Source organism: Sapajus apella, unplaced genomic scaffold (assembly GCF_009761245.1).
Source record: "Sapajus apella isolate SASKATOON/1434 unplaced genomic scaffold, GSC_monkey_1.0 scaffold56, whole genome shotgun sequence".
NCBI classification, from domain to species: domain Eukaryota; kingdom Metazoa; phylum Chordata; class Mammalia; order Primates; family Cebidae; genus Sapajus; species Sapajus apella.
Window position 1 is genome coordinate 7,111,166 of NW_022436996.1, and position 24,831 is coordinate 7,135,996.

The following is a 24,831-nucleotide window of genomic DNA, read 5'->3' on the forward strand; positions in this document are numbered from 1 at the left end:
TTGGGGGATGACACAGTGAGGCCAGAGCAAGCCTGTAGGGACATAGGGGGCTCTGAAAGCCTCAGCTCCTCCCTTCCTCTGGCATCTGCCATGCCCCTGTGCCCACTGTTGGCTGCAGCTAACTGGCAGCCCAGGAGGATGAGCCTGGCCATGTAGCCCCTCCAGTCGGCTCCATCGGGGAGCAGGGGCAGCTAGAGGGACCGCAGGGACTCAGGGCGACTGTCCAGTGCCTTCCAAAGCGGGTGCCTTGCTGGAGGCCTGGGCCCCTACCCTTTTGGGATTCCCAGTCTTCTGGTAAGGGCTATGTTGACATATAGACTAGAAGAGCTAAACTCTTTCAAAGGAGGGAAAAGTTCCCTCTTTGGGGAGTGATAAGGGAGAGCTCACTTGGGGGAAGGCATGATCTCTGAATTGGGCCATAAGAGTTTCACGGGGTTTCAGCAGGCAGAGCTGAAAACCATGGGCTTAGGAGACAGGGCAAATGGTGTAAGCAAAAGCAGGTAGGTTAGAAATTCCAGCCAGGCTTGGTGGCTCACGCCTGTAATCCCAGCACTTCGGGAGGCCGAGCGCGTGGATCACTTGAGGCCAGGAGTTCGAGACCAGCCTGGGCAAATGGTGAAACCCTATCTTTACAAAAAAATACAAAAATTACCTGGGCCTGGTGGTTTGCACCATAGTCCCAGCAACTTGGGAGGCTGAGGTGGGAGGATTGCTTGAGCCCAGTAGGCAGAGGCTGCAGTGAGCTGGGATCACATAGCTGCTCTTCATCCTGGGTAAATGAGCCAAACCTTGTCTCAGAAAAAAAAAAAAGAGAGAGAGAGAAAAATTCCAAGTATGGCCAGAGAATGGAAACCAGACCACGTTGGCTGAAGCAGAAGGTTCATGTGGGCCAGCAATGGAGGCAGCCTGCACAGGTGTCTAAAGGCTGGGTCATCAGTGGCTCATGCCTGTAATCCGAGCACTTTGGGGAGCCGAGGCGGGTGGATCACCTGAGGCCAGGAATTTGAGACCAGCCTGGCCAATGTGGTGAAACCCTATCTCTACTGAAAATGCAAAAAATTAGCCAGACATGGTGGCAGATGCTTGTAATCCCAGCTACTCAAGAGGCTGAGGCAGGAGAACTGCTAGAACCTGGGAGGCAGAGGCTGCAGTGAGCTGAGATTGCACCATTGCACTCCAGCCTGGGCAACAAGAGCAAACTCTGTCGAAAGAAAGAGAGAAAGAGGGAGAAAGAAAGAAACAGAAAAGAAAGAAAGAGAGAGAAAGAAAAGAAAAGAAGGAAGGGAGGGAGGGAGGAAGGCAGGGGAGGAGGAGAAGGAAGGAAAGAAGGAAAGGAGGAAGGGAGGGAGGGAGGGTGGGTCATACCTTATAGGACTTCCTCACCTTACAACATTCAGCACAGCCCCAAGTAGACAGTTGTTACTCAGAGAGTCAATTTTGTAGAAATTGCACCAGAAGAGTTGAGACCATAGTTTCTTGATCTGCTAAGCAATGGTGTGATTATGAGGTCACTCTAGGCAGAGATGGACTGGGTCCCCTAGGCGGGAAGGGCAAACTCTTGCATCTTAGCAGAAGGGATCAGGTCTGATCACATGAGCAACTGCTCTACCAGTCAATGGGGTCTGAAATGCTAGAACCAGCCCCAGCCACCCTTGAGCCACACAGGAGCCATGCCAGGGCTGAACAGGTTTCTCGGGAGCTGGTGTGTGTCCCCTGTGGATGGAAGCCCCATGGGAGTGGCAGATCTGGCAGGGGGAGCTGAGATTCCAGGGTTTCCTCTCATGGTGGTAGAATGGAAGACTTCCCTTGGCCTCCCTGCTGCTCCCCTAGCCTGGAGCCATCTTTATCTCATCAGGGATCTGCAGTGACTGGCCAGCAACTCTAGAGGCACTGAGCTCCTCAAATGAAAGAGGCAAGAGAAAAGGCATGAAAAGCAGCCAGACTCGAGCTGGGAGGCTGGACCATGGCTCCTGAGAAGTCCTGGGCTCCAGTGGCAAGTTGCTGGGATGCTTCCACCCCACACCCCATCCTCTTGTTTTCAGCTGAACCATAAATAATAACAATTCACTGAAGAAACTGGTGGCATTGCAGATTTTGGAGGTTATCCCACTCTAATGGGCAGCCAGGAGAACCCAGGCTACTCATCTTTAGCTCAGGGGTTATTTAACTGGTCTGACAGTCTCCCCCTCATAGGCATAGTCATTTGAGGAGACTCCACATAGATTCAGTTACCACAAGGGGTTTAGACTGTTGAAACTAGGCTAAATCTCTGTCTCTGTCTTTTTTTTTTTTTAATAGAGATGGGGGTTGTTGGAAACAGATGCTCAGTGCCACAAAGAAAAATCAGCACTGAGACAAAGGATCTCTCAGCAAGGCAATTTTACTCTCTGCAGAAAGGGTGCTCTTGTTAGCCATCTTGCCATGGGAATACAACGAACAAAGGAAAAGCAGACATATTTATCCTTTATGCATTTGGGGTCATGTTTAATGTTGTGTCTGATCTCTATTGGTTGGAGCCAGACCTCACAATCTAAAACTCAACCTGATTGGCTAATAACTTAAAACCTTCTTGAATAGATAAAGGCAATGGAGAACAAAAGGAAAAGAGGAAGTCCAAATAAGAAGGGCAGGAAGTTGCTTGCGAAAGGACTTAGAAAAGTAACAGCATAAGTGTCTTGGTTAAAGTACAAGGACATAGAATGTACTACATGCCTGCGAGCATGTCTAACAGCTACATAGTATGATAGGACTCAACAAAGAGTTGTTAGCAGAAAGCAAGAAGGCTTTGAAGAAAGTCTTTAAAACAAACTATTATTTCTAACACTTATGGTTTATTCTTTAACAAGAAAGGAAACTTTGAAGAGGAACTTTTCTACTTCCCACGGGGGCGTCACTGTATTGCCCTGGCTGGTCTTAAACTCTAGGCTCAAGCCATCTTCCCACCTCAGCCTCCCAAACTGCTGGGATTACAGGCATGAGCCACCGTGCCCAGCCCTAGACTAAATCCTGAAAAGACCTAGTCTGGTCTTAGCTCACTCAGGGGGAAACTGAGGTTCAGAAATGGGAAGTAACCTTCTGATGGTCACAAACCTGATTAATAGCAAAGCAAGTAACTTTAGTGAGGCCACCAGCCAAAAAGTCGGGATTTGTTTTTTCTCTCTTGTGCTTCCAAAGTTTATTAGTTGCAAAACACATACAGATTATAAACATTTTAGGTTTTATTTGATCAGCGGTTTGGCTTAGTTGTCAAGGAGATTAGAATGCCAGTCCTGGTTCTACCATTGGTGACAGGATCTTGGGCAAGTTCCGTCCCTGTCCGGAGCCTGTTTCCCCATCTGTCATAGAAGGGAGTCGGACTAGATCTCTCTAAAATCTCCAGCTCTGTCATTCTGCAATTCTCAGCAAGTGCAGAGCTCAGATTATGCATTTGCTGAAGACCTTCCGTTAAATTCCAGTGGGGGAGCCGCATTCCGTCCTTGAAGACGGCGTTACTGCTTTCATTGAGTAGAACCATGAGCCAAAGTAGATTCAGCAGTTTCCAGACCAGGCACTTGTGTGGCTTCTCCACCAAGCAGCAGCCGGAGCCTTCTGACCCCGTGGGGCCCTGGAACCCATGAATCAAAATAGTTGTGTGATGTCATGTCACAATGGGAATGTGCCCTGGCCAATTGGTGCCAAGAATTGTCTGCCCAGGGTGGTTTCCTTTTACAGTCTGTTTAAAGAGACATCATGCCCGGCTGCACATGACTTGCAGGCTTGTGCTTCCTTTGCCTATCTGGTCTTCCCTCCTTTTTTTAATTTTAAAAAGAAAAAAACCAACAACCCTGGAGAGTATCAGCGAGCAGCTGACGGTAACTACATCAACAAATCCCCGGCAAAGTTCTGTTTGAGCTTCCGGCAGCTTCTTGCTACTTAAGGACAGCCGGGCTGACACTCCAGCTGCTGTGGCAGGGCGGCTGCACTCCCTGGCGCCTCGCAGACGCGGGGGCCGCGGTGAGGTCGCCCTGAAAGCCCCCTGCTGAGGACACTTGGACCCGGGCTGTCACCCGAGCACAGGCTGCCACTCTGAGCTTTTGGGGTGCCCTGTGCCTGCCGGGCTGATGCTCCCCCGGCTCCCTGCCACCTGGGGCTGACACCGGTTCTGCAGGGCCTGATATGTTCACCTGTCGCCACTGCTGTGGCCACAGCTACCCATGAAGCGCTTTGGGAGTCTTAGGAGCAACAAGAAACACAAGGACCAAAACCGAAGCACGGAGAGGCGCCAGTCGGAGCCCCATGGCCTTTTCGGTAGGACTCTGCCCTTCCCTGAGTCCCTGGTGATCTGTCTGGGGAGGGAGCCCCACCGCGTGCGTGCACACCCTCCTAAGCAGTAGCTGTTTCCAGCCGCTCCCTTCCACCTGGGGTGTAACGTCAGGCAGTGGTTAGAGGAATATGTGGGAAGTTTCTCCTTGCTGATGGCATTGCAGCTGTGGGAAGCCATCTGGGAATACTCTTTCTGAAGCTGTCTCCTTTCTCTTGCCCCACCTGGCCCAGGGAGGCTAGTGATGGACTGGATCGTCATTGATTTATGCAAAAACTGTGGCTGGTGGGGGTGGGGGAGTGAGAGTGGATTGGAACTGTTATTTTCAGCTGTTAGAAATGAAACGTGCATGTTTAGAGGAAACTATTGGAGGTCAGGAAGAAGGTCTTCTTCCCAGGTTCTGTAGCGGAGTAATCGGACAGATCACCAGCTGTTGTGGGAGGGAAACACGTGCTGGATTTGTGCGCCGTGGAGAGAAGCCTGCACTGTGTCTCCCCGGTCTCTGCAACTTCTGTAGCTCCTCATGTGCAGGGGGTTGGGGCCAGGGCAACTGGAACAGGTGATGAAGCATCTGTAGCTCACTATTCCGAGGACCTGCAGACTTGGAGCGGGTTTTGCCCTTGTCTGCCTGGAGCCACACAGGTTGATTCCAAAGCTTTCTTAGCTCCACACCTGGTTAAGACCTGCCTACTCACAATTAGATGGTAGATTTTATTTCTTACGTATCAGAGAGGCCAAGCACGGTGGCTCACACCTGTAATCCCAGCACTTTGGGAGACAGAGGCAGGCAAATCACCTAAGGTCAGGAGTTTGAGACCAGCCTGGCCAACATGGTGAAACCCTGTCTCTATTAAAAATACAAAAAAGTTAGCTGGGAATGGTGGCGGCACCTGTAGTCCCGACCACTCAGGAGGCTGATGCAGGAGAATCACTTGAACCCGGGAGGCAGAGGTTGCAGTGAGCTGAGATCGCATCACTGTGCTTCAGCCTGGATGACAGAGCAAGACTGTCTCAAAAGAAAAAAGAATCAGAGTTAGTCTGGGTCTATAATCCCAGGTCTGTGGTAGGCCAAGGAGGAAGGATTGCTTGAACCCAGGAGTTTGAGACCAGCCTGGGCAACATAGTGAGACCTTGTCTCTACAGAAAACTTTAGAAATTAGCTGAGCATAGTGGCAAATGCCTGTAGTCCCAGCTACTCAAGAGGCTGAGGTGGGAGGATCCCTTGACCCCAGGAGGTCAAGGCTGCAGTGAGCTGTGATCGGGCCACTGCACTGCAGCCTGGGTGACAAAGCTAGACCCTGTCTAAAAAAACAGAGTCAGAGTCAGCCAATTCCTGGCGCCACTGCTTGCATGGCACAGGTTATTCCTGAAGAGCCCACAACCAGGTGGAACGGTAGGACCCCCACCCCAATGCTGGTATTTATCAGCTCTGTTTCACCAGAGCTGGAGAAACACAGTCCAGGGATGAGTAAAGATGAAGAGCCTGGGGGGGCCTGAAACCGTGTCTCCGACTGGAATGCAACGTGTTAAATGGAAAAATATTGTCATTGTGTATAACAGGGAGGTGACTTTGGCAAAGCTTCTGAACTGTAAATGCAAACTGGAATAGCAGACAAAGAAAAAGGTAAATCTAAAATCTGCCGGTATCTCTTGCTACGTCTGCTTCTGCCAGCACTCCTGGAAGCCCCTGCGGGCTCGGATCATGCTGAGTCCTCAGGGGAGAGCAGGTGAAAGAGACAGAGGTTCTTGAACCCAGAGAGTGTTCAATCTTGTGAAGAAGAAAGCCACATAAAGAGAACTAGAGAGCAGCATCTAATTGAGTGGAGTCCCAGCTACTCAGGAGGCTAAGGTGGGGGATTGCTTGTAGGTGAAGGTAGGCCAGGTGTGGTGGCTCAAGCCTGCATTCCCAGCACTTTGGGAGGTTGAGGTGGGAGGATTGCTTCAGCCTGGGAGTTTGAGACCAGCCTGGGCAACATCATGAGACCCCTCTCTACAAAAAAATAAATAAAAAATTAGCCAGGCATGATGGTGTACACCCGTGGTCCCAGCTACTCGGGAAGCTGAAGTGGGAAGATCCCCTGAGCCTGGGAGGTGGAGGCTACCATGAGCCCTAATCACATACTGCACTCCAGCCTGGGAGACAGAGCAAGACCCTCAAAAACAAACGGTGACTCTGCACAGGAATAGGACACCCAGCCCTGAGGAGGGAGGGAATCCTAGACTGAGGGAATCATTGACTAAAAAGATGGCTCTGATTTAAATAATAAAGTAATAAACACTTATCTACTGTAGAATTAAACCAGAACCTATTATTAACTAAAAATCTGGTTTTGCTAATGGGGATGGACAGGCCCATTATTAAAAGCCTATTATGTGCCAGACAGTGGCTTCTCCCCGTGTGTTTAATGGTTGGCTGTCATCCTGTCTCCTACGCTTCTGAGATCAAAAGTAATGTTTGCATCTCAACCAACTTTCATTTAAGAACCTAGATGCAGATGCAAGCTCTGGGCACAGGGTCAGGAAAATCGGAGGTCCCTCCAGAGCCTTCCTCTGGGATTTGGGGAGCAGCTGGAGGCCACAGCCCGTGCTACAGCTGAGGCTGGAGCCCAGGGACCTGGGATGATAGAATGTCTGGCTTTGGTTAGTGTCTCAGTGAGAAGAAACAAGGGCTAGGCTGGGCGGGAGGCGAGAGCCCTGTGCCCTGCAGACAGTGCTGGGCGTGGATACACTGCACGGGGAAAAACAGTCCAGGAGTGTTGACCAAGCCGTCCCTCCCAAGGGAAGCCTTCCCACCTCTCGGGTGGATCACGTGAGGTCAGGCGTTTGAGACCAGCCTGGCCAACATGGCGAAACCCTGTCTCTACAAAAAATACAAAAATTAGCCGGGCATGGTGGCGGGTGCCTGTAATCCCAGCTACTCGGTAGGCTGAGGCAGGAGAGTTGCTGGAACCCGGGAGGCGGAGGTTGCAGTGAGCCGACATTGTGCCACTGCACTCCAGCCCAGTGACAACAGTGAGACTCCATCTATAAAAAAACAAAAAAAACCACCGAATCCCTCTTCTGTGATCGCCTGGCTGCTTGTGGAAAGGGGTGATGTCTCAGGGAGCTCATCTACAGCTCCAACCCTCAGCCTTGGAGGACCACAGGTTCTCCATAAAAACCGCTGGCTCTGTGATGGCCGGACAGCATTCCAGCCCACGGCACTCCCTGCTCTCCAGGAAGGATCGCTTCAGGGATTTGTGTTTTAAATTCCCTCTCAGCAGCGCCTTGTCCTCATACAGTTACTCCTGGAGCTAAAAGAATCTCAGGGCTGGGTTTGGTAGCTCATGCCTATCACTGGGAGGCAGAGGTGCATGGACCGCTTGAGTCCAGGAGTTTGGGACCAGCCTGGACAACATGGCAAAACCCCATCTCTACAAAAAATACAAAAATTAGCCAGGCGTAGTGATGCATGTCTATAGTTTCAGCTAATTGGGAGGCTGAGGTGGGAGGATCGCTTGAGCCTGGGAGGTCAAGGCTGCAGTGAGCCATGGTTGTACCACTGCACTCCAGCCTGGGTGACAGAACTAGACACTGTCTCCAAAAAAAAAAAAAAAAAAGGCCAGGTGCAGTGGCTTATGCCTATGCCTGTAATCCCAACACTTTGGGAGGCTGAGGCAGGTGGATGAGCACTTGAGCCCAGAAGTTTGAGACCAACTTGGGCAACATGACAAAAACCCTTCTCTACAAAAATTGTCAGGCGTGGTGGTGTAGACCTGCAGTCCCAGTACGGGGAGGCTAAGGTGGGAGGATCACCTGAGCCCACAAGGCAGAGGTTGAAGTGAGCCAAGATGGCACTGCAGCACCCCAGACTGGGAGACAGAGCGAGACCCAGTCTCAAAAAAACAAACGAATCTTAGATGAGGCCTCTTCTCCCTGAGAAAGCTTTTGTGGGGGTCATGAAATGCCTGTCTTGACTTCTCCCGCCCCTCCATGTGAAACCCACCTGGGCAATCAGACAGGTCCCTGGCATACATCTGCTTTCCCCTGTGGCTGTGTCAGTCTTCCAGGAACCACACTGTCCTCTGCTTTAACTCGGTGTGGAGCTGCTGCCCCGGGGACAAATGCACCTTGTTTCATCTGGGGGCTTCCCTGCGGCTCCCCGGGTCAAGACTTACACACCTGCACATACACGCCACGTACCTGTACACACACACACAGCTCTCCTCGCAGGCACCAAAAGCGAGGCCCCGCAGCCCCAGAGTCCCCGGGTCCATTTGTAACTGCTGTGGATGGCATTTCCACTGGAAAGCCCGTGGCTCTCACTGGAAACATTCACTCGCCAGCCTTGTGATGGAGCCCCCTGGAAGCTCTGACTCACGGAGCGCCTGGCCCCTGCCCCTCTCTGGCTGCAGAGCCAGCAGGGAGGCCGAGTCTGGCACAAAAGGGACGCCCCCCGCTCCAGCTTTTAGGCTCCAGGCTCTAAACAAGTGACCAGCTTGGCTAAGCCTTTCTTTTGGCCTCTTTGGCAAAGAGAAATCCAGATTATGTCAACAAAGGGTATGTGGCAACAATCATAAAAATGTAGAAGGAAGATTAGGAGAAGATTATGCTAATCAGATCAAAGAGCATTGACTGTAGCAGCGTTTTCGCCCTCTGCAATTATAAGGCAGTAATTAAATAAAAGCCATTCAGAGTCTTAAGGGATCCTTTCTGGGGGCCCGCACTGGAGCCAGGAGTCTGAGGGGTGTGTCAGGAAACTGGTGTTTCTTCCTTGTGTGGCCAGGGTCCCAGGAAGGCTGGAGAGTGCATCTCGGAGGACGCTTGGCTCTTAGACCCACCTCCCCTTCTGAGAGCCCACACAGTATGACGATGTGGCGGCGTCTTACCAGAGCTCCAGCGTCCTTCCGTGCCCAGGCCCATTCAGGGCACCCCAATGCTGTGTGCCATGGCTCTCCCGCCCTTGGCTGAGGATGACCCTGCAGGGAGCATCTTGTGCCCTTGGCCTCAGCAGAGGACAGGCCGAGCAGTCCAGCCTGTGGTCCCTCCCGCCTCCTCCAGCCCCCCAGCTCCTCCTCCTCATCCTCACATGCCTCTGGCACCCATCTGCTGGCCTGGCTACTGGTTTCTCAATTGGTTTTGCCTTGAAATACCCCAATATATATGTTTGCCTTTTATTGATAGAAATTTTCTTTATATTTTACTTTTGACATTTATTTTATAAAAAAGACAGGATTTCCCTCTGTTGCCCAGGCTGGTCTCGAACTCCCAGGCTCAAGAAATCCTCCACCTTGGCCTCCCAAGGTGCTGGGGTGACAGGAGTGAGACACCACAGCTGGCCAGGAATTTTCAAATGAATACAGAAGTAGGGAGAACGGTATAATAGCATCCAACAGCATCTGTTCTTCAGAGTTAACAGTGACCAAGGTCTGCCAGTCTCACGCGCGTCCTCAGGGTCTTTGTGCTGGCCGTCATTCCTGCACTAGGGGCAGGTGTATACACCCTCGGGGGCACATGGCCTGGTGAGGCTGGGCAGATGAATGACGTGATTTGAATTGTGGTCAGATATACATAACACAAATGTATCATCTTTGCCACTTCACATGGGCATTCCCGTGATTGTGTAGCCATTGCCACCTGCCATTTCCTCATCATCCACATCTGAAAGCATTCCCCTGACCCCAGCCCCTGGCAAGCACCATTCCACTTTCTACAAATGTGATAACTCTAGGGACCTCACAGAAAGAGTCACGCAGTGTTTGTCCTTTTGAGCCTAGCTTGTTTCAATGGGCCAATGTGTTTGCATCGCCAGGTCGGGTGGTGGTGGCGCCGTGGAGGCAGGGTGTGGTGTCGGTTCACTGGGCGACAGGGGGAGGGCCGTGTGGATGCCTGCGCTCAGACCCTTCCAACAGCTGGAGAGGCCAGGCCCCGGAGGGAGCATGCAGGGTATTCTAGGGACTCTAAGCGGCCTGCGGGGCTGGACAGCACGAGGCAGAGCCACAGTGGCAGGAGAGGAGGTGGGGGCCAGGCACAGCGGCCAGTGTGTGCCCCTCTCATGGACCACAGGAGGGCTTGGAATCGCACCTGCTTGAAGTGAAGGCCCTTGGGGGTCTGGAGTGCGGATGGGCTGAGGACTGGGCTTGCCTAAGGCACCATGGAGCCAGGACAGAGCTGGGACTGAGCCTGTCCGTCTCCTACCCCTCTGGCTCCAAGGCCCTGCCCCTGCCCCCACCCTCTTCTCCTTTTGCCAGTTCCTACCCAAAACCATCCATCCCTGGTGCCCATTGTTCTGCTGAATTTGTGTCTAAACAGAGGACTCTGAGGGGTGCAGCATCCTCATTTGTGAGGATGGGTCTTTGGGGAATTTTGAACACCATAGCCAGTGAGTGGAGAGGCGTTTGGGTTGATGGGACAGTGTTCACACAGTTTGAGGATGCGCCACTCCCAGCTGTGGATTCAGGGAGGCCCCCTCTGCCTCCCGTGTCCGCCCCACTCTCATCCATGCCTGGAAGAGCTCATCACCCATCTGCCTGTTCCCCCTACATCACTGTCACCAAGCGCTGCCTGGCGGAACCCTGGACAAGTGACCCAGCTCTCCTGGAGGTGCTGCTCCCCGAGGACTCCCTGAGTCACCCAGCAGTCCAGGCAGCTGTCACCTCACAGGGTGGCAGGATAGCAAAGCAGCTCTGGTGCGTGTCCTGGGACCTCACGGTCAAGAGCGCCTTTCCCTTTGCTGCCCCCGTCCCAGTCACTCAGAGCTGCTGCTCTGTGCAAGTCGGGAAGACCAAATCCCCATGAACAGGTGAGCGTGGCCGGTGGACAGGGCTGGGCGCTGGTGGGCATCATCGAGGCGCGTGCTCTTACTGGGCACTCGTCAGGGTGGTGAGAGGTGAGCCGTCATGACAGCCACGTGGCTCCAGGAGCAGCCCCGCTCTGGAGAGCCCAGGTTCCAAGCAGAACAGCTGGACACTGGACCAATGATTCGGGACTGCAGTGTTGGAAAGCATCCGAAGACAACAGGGCGAGGTTTCAGAGCCCGAAGGAGTGAATAGTGGAGCAGTGAGAAAGGAGATTCAAAAGAGGGTGCATTTTTAAAATAGTGACTCTGGAAGGTGACAGAGAAGCCTCCACGGCTTGGTGAGCTGGGGCCGCAGCCTGGCTGGGTGCTGGCCGGCCCCTGCTGCTCTGTCACCCCCGTCCTGTGAGACACGACCTCGCTCAGGGCACATGTGTGGGCCCTGGGAGCATTGGCACCTAAGGATGGTCACCTGAGCTTCAGACTTCCAGATGAGAACGAGCACTTGGTACATTCAGAGAGCGAGGGGAATTCTGCCCCTCGGTAATAATCTGTCTTTTAGCGATGGAGAAGAAAAACATAGGCACAGTCCAGGTGCTCTCTGCACAAATCAACGGGAACGTCCCCCGGGCCAAGGTGGTCTCTTGTACCACTGTGTGTTTTCGGCCCAGGCTGGGCACTGCTGGCCTCCGAGTGTCTCACGACAGTGGTGCTGGTCAGGCTGCAAGTCCCCAGGAGGTGGCGTCTCCCCTCCCGGTCTGGCCCCTGGTCAGACACTCTGCTGGGCTTGGAGGAATCCAGGGAGGCCGGGGCACAGAGCTGAGCAGCGCAGTGGCGTCTGAACAGCAGGCTGCTGGGGGAGCGTCAGGGCGTCTGCCCCAGGGCTGGGGGTCAGCACTGCTGCAGGAGGAGGAAGGCGGGGCAGATACTAGTGAGTTCATCAGTGAACAGCAAATGAGCGATTACACCACTGGGGCTCAGCTTCGCGTGTCTTCAGCCTTTCCGTAGCTTTCATGTCTGTCATCCGTAGTGTCTAGTTCCTCCCTTCCAGGCGTTTTCTGCTTTGTGCAGGAGACACGCCTGAAACAACCAGCGAACAACACCCCTGACGACGGCTGGGTTCTGAACTTCAGACTCCTCGCAGCCTAGTGTGGACTGTCTTTCAGTAGCCAGCACCCAGGAGAGGGAGGCCCTGGGAAGCCATGTCAGCGGCGCGGGTGCCATCCAGGAGTTCCAGAAATTCTCTGTTAGATTGAAATGCAAGCTTTCCATGAAGCACTTCTGTTGACAAGCATTTCATTTTTTAAATTGAGATGGAGTCTCGCTCTGTCGCTCAGGCTGGAGTGCAATGGTGTGATCTTGGCCCAGTACAACCTCTGCCACCCAGGTTCAAGTGATTCTCGTGTCTCAGCCTGTTAAGTAGTTGAGATGACAGGCATGCACCACCACCCCCAGCTGATTTTTTTGTATTTTTAGTAGAGATGGGGTTTTGCCATGTTGGCCTGGCTGGTTATCCAACGCCTGACCTCAAGTGATCTGCCCGCCTCGGCCTCCCAAAGTGCTGGGATTACAGGTCTGAGCTGCCGCACCGGTCCTGAGAAGGAACTTACTGAGAAAGAGAGAGTGTGTGAGTGTGTGTGTGAGTGTGTGTGTGAGTGTGTGTGTTGTGTGTGTGAGTGGTTTTTGTGTGTGTGTTGTGTGTGTGACTGTGAGTGTGTGTGTGTGACTGTGTGAGTGTGTGTGTGACTGTGTGTGTGTGTTAGTGTGTGTGTGTGTGTGTGACTGTGTGTGAGTGTGTGAGTGTGTGTGTGTTTGTGTGTGTGTGTGTGTGACTGTGTGTGTGTTGTGTGTGTGTGTTGTGCGTGTGTGTGAGCGTGTGTGACTGTGTGTGAGTGTGAGTGTGTGTGAGTGTGTGTGTGTGTGTATTAGAGCATGTTAATGTCTGCCAGTACAGAGCAAAGAAAAAGGAAGCTGCTGGTCCGGACAATGGGGAGGTGTGCTCTAAAACGGAGGCTTTATCATCGTTCAGGTACAGTGAGGCCAACAGATCAGGAGGCGGCTGCCGTGGAAAAGAGAGCTTGTTACTCACAGTTCCCAAGGGCTGTGCCACGTCGTGGCAGGGGAGGGGCCGGGGCAGCCGCAGGTCCGTCAGGAGGCAGAGGAGGAGGCGAGAGGGCCGCTAGCGTCTGCTGCAGTGACTGAGGGACGACAGGCAGAGTGCACAGGCTTAGAGCTGGCGAGTCTGGATCGTATCGGCGGGCTCTGGGCGCGGGACCGTCTGGAGCTCTGCGTCCCGGGCCCTGGGATGATGGGCGGGAGCACAGCCTCCTGGTGTAGGAGCTAGAGAGCCTGCGGCAGCGCGGCTCTGGGTTGCTTGGTTTGCACATGAAAAGTGGGCTCCCGGCAGGCCCCGGGCCACCTCTAAGAACTGGTCGACCCCAGAGCACCCATCGCTCCCCGGTCAGCAGGGCCCCAAGATGCCAGAGCGCCAAGAACGCAGGACATAAGAAAAGCGAGTCCGTGCGCTCCCACGTGCTCAATTCTCTTCACCCTTCCTTTCTGAGCGTTCTTTGCCGGCTGGCTGGGGAGTCCACCTTCCTCTGAGCCAAGCCCTGTGAGTCTCCAGGCAGGTCCCGCCTCCCGGCAGGAAGGACCTAGAGAGAGGGGCTGGCGTCCCTCAGCCCAGATGCTCTGGGGTCTCCCCTGGGCCTCACACCCCAGCAGCTCAGCCTTCTCCTCGGGGATGTGTTTCTCAGCCAAGATGAGACCAGTTCCCTTTCCTTAAAGGACACTGTCCGTGTGGCCTGGGGGGCCTCTGATGCCTGAGACCGAGCTAAAGGGCTGGCTGCTCCCGGTGGGGCTGCCTCGGATCGTCCCCCACCCAGCTCCAGGCTGCGGGAAACGCCAGCGTGAGTGACAGCAGTGGACTCGTGGGTGCCTCCGTCCCATTTGCCGTGAATGCTGCTTCATGGAAGACTGAGTCCGTTCTGAGAGTGACTGGAAGATGGGTCAGGGACCAGGGTGGGGATGGGCACGCCCTGAAAACACCCAGCTGCTGTGGGAACAAAATAACCCAGTGTTGCCTGGAGTCTGGGACGCACCTAATGGTGGCCTTCTCTCTGGGTGAGAGTGACAGGAAGGTGTGGCCAGGTTGAACACAGGGCCCCCTGAGGATGGGGCACTGCCCTGCGAGCCTGGCAAGGTACAGAAGAGACACTGTGACGCTGAGGCTCCTTCCACAGGCTCTCAGTTTACCACCCGATGCCAGCGTGGTGTTGAGCCCCTTGGCCCTCCCTGGAGGCTCAGTTCTGTCCTCTTTTCCCGGGTTCTCGTCCTGGTTCCACACCATATTCCTAGTGCCTAGATCCATACCCAGGGCAGGTGCTCCATAGAGCAAGTCTTGCTTCCCCTCTGTCCATGAGCAGGAATGGAGGGTGCGCCGTGGAGACGGCCGGGGACACGCAAGCCCCAGGGACAGTCGGGGTCTGGCCAAGAGCAGGCCCTGAGAAGCGAGGCAGCTGTGGCGGGAGGGAGGGGACAGTGCGGTGGGAACACAGCCCTGGGGACATTCCTGCAGTAGGGGCGGCCTGGCAGGTGGGAGCCACTTAAAGGAGTTGCCCAGAGAGCACAGGTGTGTCCTTGGCTGGTCTCTATCTGGTCACATCCCTCCCCCAGCGTGGCCCCGCTCCTGACTCTCCTGTGGAAATGAGGCTGGGCTTGGAAGTGTGGGCTCAGCCTGACCGGTAGGGGCTGGTGAAGGGCAGCAAATGGAGGGCAAAGTGGATATTCTCAGTGACATCAGATCCGCAGCAGCCCTTCCCGGGTTCCTTGGCCCAGCATGGTCCCCTCCACCTCCGCATTGCTTGGGTGCTGAGTGCCGGAGCTGGATTCCAGCGACCACCCAGGCATCTGCGGGAGGCTCAGGAGAGCCACTGCTCAGGTCACGTGGCTGAGAGGGTCCCTTCCAGCTCCACCGCTGGTCTAAGAAGGTCACGAAGTAGGACGGGACCAAGTGTGCTTTCCCCTGGCTTGAAGGCCGTTCCTGCTGCCCTCCTTCTCCAAGTTCACCACCCCTCTTGATGTCTCCACGTTCCCGGCTCTCCAGTGCCTGCCACGATCCCAGCCACGTTTGCAGTAAAACTGTAACTTGTGTCAGATCAGTCTAGCAGGGGCTCCTCATTAAACTCCTCGGGTGTGGAGACTGTCTTGTTCTTCCCTGCACCCGCGCCAGATTGCTGGCTGTCGTCCCCATTCATGTTCCCCGTCTTCTTCAATGGCAAGGCCCCAGGCTTCATTGTGTGTTGTGTGGCAGCACATGTGGCCCAGTTGCCACAGGACTGAGTATTCAGTGAACTGTTGAGACTTACAGGAAAGCCTCTTAAAAGAGGGGAAAGGTGAGTCCCCTTTGTCACTTTTTCTCCCCTTGTCTTGGATGTAGATGTGATGGTTGGAGCTCCAGCAGCCACCTTGGACCTTAAAGTGACTGCTGAGAAGAGAAGGCACATGCTGAGGTGTCTGGGTTACCACTGTGAAATTTCCATTGTGGTCCTGGACTTCCTACCTGTCAAGCATCTTTTATGTAAAAGATAAAGAAATATCTTTCTTCTTTAAGCTGTTCTAATTTTGGATTCTTCTGCTAAATGCAGGCAAAGTTAATCCTGATACAGCCTAGCGTGGAACTTGGTCCATACTAGGCACTTAATAATTACTTGATGACTGAACGGGTGAAGTGGGGTGAAGTGAGGTTGAGGGGTATTGAGTTTATCCCCATGTGTAGTCATGGCTCCTTTAGACTGAGGATGATGAGGTGCAGGGTGAGGGCTGCCAGGACTGAGATGAGGCCGGCCGCCAGCGTCACCCTAGGGATCTTTGTCCCCTTCCGTGTGACCTAGAGCTGTGTGTTCACTGTACTGCAAGCAGACTCACTTTCAGAAAACTCTGATATTCCAAATTTAGACTAAAATAAAATTAGGCTTGTTGATGCCTTAGTGTATCTATTAGTCTACACTGCTATAAAGAAATACCTGAGACTGGGTAATTTATAAAGGAAAGAGGTTTAATTGACTCACAATTCTGCAGGGCTGGGAGACCTCAGGAAACTTACAATCATGGTGGAAGGGGAAGAGGCACGTCTTACATGGTGGCTGGCAAGAGAGAACATGTATGTAGGAGGAACCATCAAACACTTATAAAACCATCAGATCTCATGAGAACTCACTATCAGAACAGCATGGGAGAAACCACCCCCATGATCCAGTCACTTCCCACCAGGTCCCACCCTCAACACGTGGGGATTATGGGGTTTACAATTCAAGATGAGATTTGGGTGGGAACACAGCCACACCACGACAGTTTACTAATAGATCATTTTCTTGAAATTGCCATATCCCTCTCTGTGGACTTTTAAATGACTTAGTTTGATAAGAGTTCACCCCTGGAGAGATGGGTGTGCTGTTTCAGCTGCAGGTACATGATGAACTTCAGACTGGCATTTTGGGCACCCATGTCTAGCTTGGAAGTAGGCTGTGAAGGACAGGTTCCTTAGCAATCTGGTGCACTCCTTTTGGATGCTGTATCTGACTGCATGCATACCATCAGATAAGCTGAACGCCAATGGAGTACTCAGTCTGATAAACGTATTCATCATACTTCCCCGAAAATGAGGTGAAGACCTACAGGACATGGCTCATAGCAGCTTGCAGTTTAGTTGGGGGGTAAAGAACACCTGGCTAAAGAGAAGGCCCCAGCAATAGCTGTTGATGTGACATGCTCTGGGGTTCGGTGAGATTGGGGTGACATCTCTGCTGGGCCCCGTGGGTAAGGCTGGGTGGGTAGAGACCTGGGAGGGGGGCAAAGAAAAGTCCAGAAAGAGAAGACAAGGCCAGGCTCTAGATACCGTTGATTGCCAGGCTGGGGAAGGAGTCTGGGCAGGGACAGAGCATCATGAGACTGTGATGTGGGAGAGCTACAGGCTTTGCCACGCGTGGACCGAGGGCGGCCTGTCCTGTGAGCAGGTGTCTTCCAGGGATTCTGCAGCACTTTTCCTCCACTGCCCCTGAGAGAGGGACTCATGGAGGTGGCCCTCCCTGTACCTCCCGCCGTTTGGCGATGGCAGCCCCATCCCTGTGAGCTGGTGTGACGTGACTCCAGCCCAGGCCACATGTGGGGCGCTGCCTCTTCTGCCTTGAGAGACAGATGTGAGGGGCAAGAGGCTGTGCAGCAGCCAGGCCAGGACCGGGGCTACAGAAAGTCTGTCATTTAGGGATGCAGAAGAAGACCATTTGGGGAAGGGAGGCTGAGGCCAGAATGTGGCCATGTAGCTGGGGCTGTGAGTGCTGGTCTTGGTGGGATGTCACCATCAGCCACTGATGATGAGGCCATATGTCATGGCTTCTACGTCTCTACCTTTGAGAACTCTGTTAAGGCAGGTAAAGTTGGTAGTAGAGGTGGTGCTCCCGTCTTACAGATGGGGAAACTGAGGCCCAGAGAGGCCAAGAGATGTGTCAGTGACACCTGGCAGCAGCAGGTAGGCAGAAGAGGAGGAGCCCCTCAGCCCACCTCCTGGCAGTGGTGCCCGCGGGTGATGGTCACTCTTCCCCATGGGGTTCCCTGCGAATGAGGACCCGTGAGGTGGCCTCTCCCCCGCAGCAGCATAAGAACATCCCCACTTCTACCACGCTCCTCACCCACATTCTGGTTGCTTCCCTGGGCCGGCCTGCGTCTCCCAGGGGATACAGGGCCTTAAGGCCCCTCTGCCCTCCCTGCTTCTCACTCCTGGGTGGCCTGGCATGGCCAGCCATCGTTTTGATCACAGAATAGCTAAGGCTGATGAAAAGGAAGTAGCCACAGTCAGGGGTGACCTCTGAGCAGCTGTGGCCAGTGACCCTGAGGAGAGAGGTGCAGTTGGCAGCACAGAAAGAGGAGCAAACCCTTGCGTCTCCCATGGGCACCCATGGGCCAGGCATCCCCAAGGTGCGCCAGCCTGGAGAGTGGTCAGCTGCAGCTTCCAAGCTCCTCCAGAGTCCCTGCCCAGGGGCGCCCCAGCTCTGGTCTCCTGCTGCCTCAGCCTGCCTTCCTCCACCACGGGGCTCCCGTGGCTGTTGGTGGCTTGCCTGGGGGCCGCCCCATCCCGATGGTTGAGTGCTTCTGCCCCTGCACTCATTACAGCCTGGAGTGGCGGGGGGTCCGGCCTTCTTCTGGAGGTCCCAGTTCCCACAGGCAGGTCTGCCTTAAAGCCCAGCAGCACCAAATGCCTTTGGCCATCACCTTTTCTTTCTTTCTTTTTTTTTTTTTTTTTTTTTTTTTTTTTTTTTTTTGAGATGGAGTTTTACCCTTGTTGCCCAGGCTGGAATGCAATGAGGGCTCACTGCAACCTCCTCCCAGGTTCAAGCGATTCTCCTGCCTCAGCTTCTCAAGTAGCTGGGATTACAGGCACACGCCACCATGCCCAGCAAATTTTGTATTTTTAGTGGAGATGGTGTTTCACCATGTTGGTCAGGCTGGTCTTGAACTCCCGACCTCAGATGATCCACCCGCCTTGGCCTCCCAAAATGCTGGGATTACAGGCATAAGCCACAGCGCCCAGCCAGTGATACTTGACTAACAGTGCCATGCTAACTTCCAAAAATGTTTAAGGCAAAGTTTGCTAAAGTATAAACACGCGAAGAGCACAGATCATAGATGATGAATTTGCGCAAACTGAACACACTCGCGTAGCCAGCACCCCAGAAGCTCCTCACACTGTCTCCCAGCTGCTTCCCCTCAAGACTGGCATTGGCTGGTTTTGAATTTTATTTATCTGGCTTGTTTCACTTGCGCATCGTGAGGTGCAGCCGTGTCTGTGTGTGGCGCTGAAGTTCATCAGCTCCATTTCGTTGCTGCAGAAACCTCCACAGTCTGTACCAACCCTGACCCCTGCATCCATCCAGTTGATGGGCATCGTGGTTTCCAAGGGGCTCTGACACAGTGCTGTCATGCGCACTCTTGTGCACTGGTGTGCCTTTCTGTTGGACTCCTACTAAGATTGCTGGTAGTAGGGTACACACATATGCACCCATAGTAAATAATGTGGCATTAGCTCTGTGTGTGTGTGTGTGTGTGCGTGCACGTGTGTGTATGTGTCCTGCCTCCATGGTGATTCTGTAAGAAGTGTGGTGTCTTCACTTCCCCAGGCTCTCTGACCTGGTGCCCTGCACGCCAGCCCTCTTCTGCCACCATCCAGCTCTGCACACATGCAGGTGCTTTGCCTCACCTGGTAGCTGAGGCTCAGCATGCATCCCTGCTGAAGCCCTCGACCCTCTGATGGGCAGTGCCCAGCGCCCCATATCCTGAGCTGCTTCCACACTAGCAGGGCTCAGACTCTGCCTGTGAAGAACTCACTATGCAGATAGCAGGTGGCCCCCAAGTGGAGAAGGAGCTCTGTCTCCAATGCCACAAGCTTCCTCGGGCTCAGCCTTGGGATTTATTCATGACTGAGAACTGTAGCAGGACCCGGTTTGTAACCACCAGCTGTCGCTATAGCAACTCCTTCAACCAGCCTCTACACTAAAAATAAATCACCTTCATCCCGAGGATAGAAAAATCAAAGAAAATCAAAGTAGGGGAGGGCCCAACCTGCTCAGCCGCTGGGATTTTGCGGTACAGGGACATAGCTGGGATTTTGAAGTACAAGGACATAACCCCTCCTGGCCACCTTCTCCCACCAGTGGCAGAAAGGGCACAGGTGGGGTACAGACCAGCCCCTGACAGCTCTGGGGGCCCGGATGCTGAGGGCCTCCCCACATTTCAAGACTTATCTGTCTTCTCCTGTCTGGTATGAACCATAGAATTTAATACAAATTATAAATAGTTGTATTTTTGCCTAGGTTTTATTCAGTTTCTTGCTATTAGCTTTTCTATAGAATGGTAAATTGCCACCACACCCAGTCTGGCTCTTTGTTTTTGTTTTTGTTTTTTACTGTGTTAAATATCCATAACATACAGTTTACCATCATACCCATCTCTAAGTATACAGCTCAGTAGCGTTAAGTACACTCCCATGGCTGTGCGGCCGGCCGGCCGTTTCCAGAACTCTCTTCATCCTGCAGCACATAAACGCTGCCCCGTCAACCCTAACTCCCCATGCTCCTCCCAGTCCCCAGAGGCCACCCTTCTGCTTCCTGTCTCTATGAATTTGGTGACTCCAGGGACCTCACGTCAGCAGAATTGGACAGCATTTGTCTGTTTGTAACTGGCCTGTTTCCCTCCAGCATCATGCTGCATGGATGTCCTTCATCTGTGTTGTGACAGGTGGCAGAATCTCCCCCTTTTTTTCAGGCTGAGTACTATGCTGTGCATGAGGACCACATTTTCTTCATCTGTCGATGGGCACATGGGTTGCTTCCTGCCCACTCTTGGTATCATCACACACCGTAGGGAGATCTCCTCTCTCCAGGGAGATCGCAGGCCCTTTGAGGCAGGGCGGACCTCGCTCCTGCCGGCCTGTGGAGGGGCGGGAGTACTCACGTCAGGCGCAGTGAGGGGGGTCGATGCGCCCGTGGGCCAGGGTCGGGAGGCGTCCCCTGGATCACAGCCACAGTGGCAGCCCCCTTGGGCACTGAGGAGGAGTTGGGGTGCAGTGAGCAGCCCCATTGCATCCCGGGTCCCCACAGGCGGAGTTTCTAAAGGTAGAAGTCCAGGTTCAGAGGGTGCTTTCTGGTCCCGGTGCCACCCTCTGTTCTGTCATTCCCGAGGCCTCTGCAAGTCAGCACTCGGGGCCGAATAGGAGGGAGCCCGGCGCAGAGATCGCATGTGGGATAGGCAGGCAGCCCCTCTGGCTAGGGAGTGTGCAAGCTCTGGAATCTAGCACAGCCTGGACAGGGGCCGAGAGCACAGGGTCCTTTGAAAAGAGGGAAGCAAGGGTGCTCAAGAAGCCCGTGGAGGGCCTGGGGGGAAGCCCTGGGAGGGAGGCCCTGGGAGGGAGGCCACGGCACCTGGAGACAGGAGAGCCAGCATCAGCTCCGTGCTCCAAGCACCTGTGCAGGTATTCCCTTCCTAGGGTTCCGAGCAGCATGGCCTGTGGGAGCCTCCCTGCCTTGGGAAGTCACCAGTCACCCCCTTCCTCAGGAGGGGACAGCGGGAGCAGGTGCAACACCTAGGGGACAGCGGGGCAGACAGACTCACTGTGGAGACGCCCATCCCTGGCCTTGGCGAGAGGATTATGAAGGGGCTGGGGGCTGGAAGTGCCCTGCAGTCTGTCCGGCTGTGTCTGTGAAAGGGCCTGGTGTGCAAAGTGACCCCCAAATGCAGAAAGAGCCCAGAAACCAAAGAACCGGGCAGGCAAATCCAGTATGTTGTTGTAGGGTAATTTTATTGGGGAACTTACAGGCAGAAGTGTGGTCTTGGGCAACCACAAGACAGGTAGGTCCCCACCATCACCCCCGTCACAGGGCTTCTGTGCCACAGGGCAAGGGTATGGGGCTTCAGAGGAAAGGTGCAGGCATATACCTAGAGCAGGCTTTACCTCGGAGTTGATCGAGGTTGATTTGCCCTAAGCAGGAAGGGCAGGCAGCTGCTCTTACACAGGAACAGCAGATTAGCTGGAACCGGGTTGATCAGAAGCCAGGGTGGAGGATTCCCTTCCAAGAGGGAGCTGCTTCAGACTCCATGGGTTGGTTGACTGAAACATGGACTCAGGGGTGGCCCATGCTGAATGGAGCTGAAACACCAGAACCGCCGGGGTCTGCTGCAGAGGGAGACATCACAGTGTAGGGAGACTGGAGAGGATTTGCCATTTAAGACCAGCTCACCACCTCTCACACACCTTTCACCAAGACTGGAGAGGGAGCCCAGCGCCTGCTCCCTGTAGGTTGGAAATCACAGGGGGGCTGCTGCCACTGACCAGGGACCCTAAATGGATTGGGAGTGTCTGGTCCCAGGGTGGCAGGGGCTAAGTAGAAACAGTCACCAAAGGCAAGGCGGGCGCAGCCCATCAGTGAAAGCAGAGACCAGGCAGCCACCGGGACAGCCCGACTCCAGGAGACCTGGGGTGTGGGCAGGTACACCACCATGTTCTTAGAAGTGAAATAGACAAGAAACCTACGACACTCTGACTTCATCTGTATAAGCAGAAGAGTAGGCCGAGTGAACAAAAGTCTAGCCTGAATGAGTCGTGGTCCTTCAGTCAGTTCTTAAGCTTGAGCCAGTTTCCAGACCCAGAACCCTGTGAGTGAAAGGGAGGCTAGGTCCCCTTGAAGAAGGACCCTACTACACTACCAAAAGTTCATACTGTTAACCTCTCTCTCGTTCTCCCCCAGAGGGACGTATGGCTTTTACAAGGGCAACTGGGCATTAGGGAAGGGGTACTGGAGATGCCAGAACACCAATTCTAAACTGGCACTCAGCCCAGGAGATGCACAATGTCACCGTGGTCCACCCATCAGAGCGGGGGCTATGGACACAGAAAGAGACGGCGATTAGCACAGAATTTCTCCAGCTCTCCCTCGGTGGAGGGAAGGAGTGAGCAGGCGGCAGGGGATGCCTTTCCTTTCTGCAGCCTTCCGTTTTCCACTTTTTGGGAGGCAGAGACCTAAGAAAAGAGCAGCCAAGGATGTGTCTGTGAGGCTGGGGTGCTCAGAAGCGGGGAACAGCTCCAGTGTTAAAAGGCCTCTGGGGCAGGGAGGAATGTCCTTTCATTGGGACCCGCCAGGCCTGGGCCTATCTAATCAGTTTCGCTGTGTGTTAGTAGCACATCCATAATAAGAAGTGCCCGTGACAGCCCGGGACTGGGAATGTGTGTTGAGCTGTTGGCTGATGGCGGGGAGGCGGCAGTGCGGTCTCTCGGCTTCCCTTGCACACGAGCCTCGCGGAACACGGGGCTGCGTCTCCACATGTCCCCACCGGAGTCTCATGGCATTTCTGGAGAATGGACAGGATTCTATCCCCACCACTCACCTGCTAAAGTCTAGCATTCCTTTATCAAAGCGGAGCTCCTTCCTCCATGAGAGAGACCCCAGGGGAGGGAGCTGGGGTAAGTGATGAGAGTACTTTAGCTGGAAGAGTTTTGGTGCCAAGAGGAGAGGAAAGGATGCCAATGGCAAGACATCCTTGGCTGAAAGATGGCTGCTTTGACCCATCTGAATGTTTGTAAATTTATGTACCCTTTTCCTGAGGCGAGGTTGGCAGGCAGCGCCATGTCAAGCAGGTAACAGACTAACGCTCCCCTGGACATCGCTCGTCAGGAGGAAGGGTGCTAGGAAAACCAGACTGCAGTGGGCTGAAACCCTTTATGAGATGGCAAGGTCGTGGTCACGTCTGAGTCTACACCTGTGTTGTAAAGAATATCTGGGGATAAATGAGAGAGCCAACTAATGAGAAGACGGCGGACAGGCTCGCTGTTCTGTGGGCACTAGGCCTCCCGTAGGAGCTGTGCCGGGGGGTTCTGCAGCATCCATCATATTCACGTGCAGGAAACAATGGCCAGCTCACTCACAAGATGGAATGCCACAGCCACGCTTGAGGAATTCTGCAAGGTGATTGTATGGGAAGGAGTATCAAGGAGGGCTGCATGGAGGAGATGGCCTTGAACTGGGCCTCGAGGGAGTAGCAGGGTTGGGATAGGCAGATGAGGGGAAAGAATCTAGGACAAGGAGTATGTGTAGTGTCTGTACAGTCGCCATGGGAACTAAGGAACATGGGTTGGAGAGGAATGGTAAGGCCAGACAACGTCTATGAAAGCAAACATGATAAACGTGGTTGGCCTGGACACGCTTGATGGGACCTTGGCCTGACACTGTGAACACCTGAGGCCAAAACATCTGCCTACTCCAGACAAACTAAATCTCGAATCGGATTTTAGAGGGACCTGCCCTGCTGCTCCCTGGCCAACAGGGTCGAACGTCCTCGACTGCCCCAGAGGGTCCTAGCACGTGTCCCCCACTGACACGGGGCAGACCTGGGGGGGGACATGAGGTGACCATGGGACAGAGGGGTGGCATGCCTCCTACGGGAGGTGGCTGGTGACTCTGGGTTCTGCATGAGAGGCCTTGGAGGGAGGAAATGCTCTGGGAGCCAGGCCCTCAGGCACCCGAGCCGGGCCCGCAGTGCTGTGCTGGCCTCAGCCCTGGCCGCGGCCCTGTCCTCATCCTTTGCCTGCTGGCATTGAAGCTCCAGCGGTAGATGGAAGGCAGCTCCAGAATGACTGAGGAGATAGCAGAGCAAGCAGGAAGGGGCATTTTTGAGATGCGGAGAGGGGAGAGGGCCCCTGCTTCAGAATGCTGGGTGGGCGGCTGTGGGGATGGGACTACCCCAGAAACGCCTGAGTGCAGGGCGGCTGCAGCGTTCTGGCTCCTGTGCCCAGGTAGGTGGCCACGCTGCCCCATCCAGCCCTCTGATATCCTGTATCCTTCTGTCCCCCTCTGCCCCCTCAGTCCCCTTCCCCTGCTCTTCATCCCCTCCACCCCTCTCTGTCCTTCATTCTCTTCCATTCCCTCCATCCCCTCTGCCCGCTCCATCTCCTTCTGTTCCCTCCACCCTTATCCCCCTCCATCTCCCACCAATCCCCTACCACCCTCTGTCCCCATCCGTCCCCTCTGGTCCCTCCATCCCCTCCAAACCCTCCACTGTGCTCTGTCCTCAATCCCCTGTCCCCCTGCCTCTTCTTCAAACCCTCTGCCCCCTTCATCCCCCTCTGCCTCCTCCATTCTCTGTCCCCGTTCATCCCCCTCTGCCCCCTCCATTCTCTGTCCTCCTTCATCCCCCTCTGCCCCTCCATTCCCTG

At 54.2% G+C, this 24,831-nt stretch overlaps 1 protein-coding gene across 9 annotated transcripts in view; it reads left to right on the plus strand.

The window, feature by feature from the left end:
• The window catches only part of PRKAG2 (protein kinase AMP-activated non-catalytic subunit gamma 2), a 324,559-nt gene that overhangs the window by 130,464 nt on the left and 169,264 nt on the right, over positions 1-24,831 (plus strand). The window contains exon 1 of one of the 9 annotated variants that reach the window (XM_032244968.1): positions 2,989-4,287. The exons of 7 other annotated variants lie outside the window; for them this stretch is intronic. In XM_032244968.1, the coding sequence (XP_032100859.1) occupies positions 4,194-4,287 (94 nt within the window). In that variant the 5' untranslated portion in view covers positions 2,989-4,193. Of the gene's footprint in view, positions 1-2,988; positions 4,288-24,831 lie in introns of those variants that run through there. One more of the 9 variants, XM_032244969.1, reaches the window with a different exon arrangement.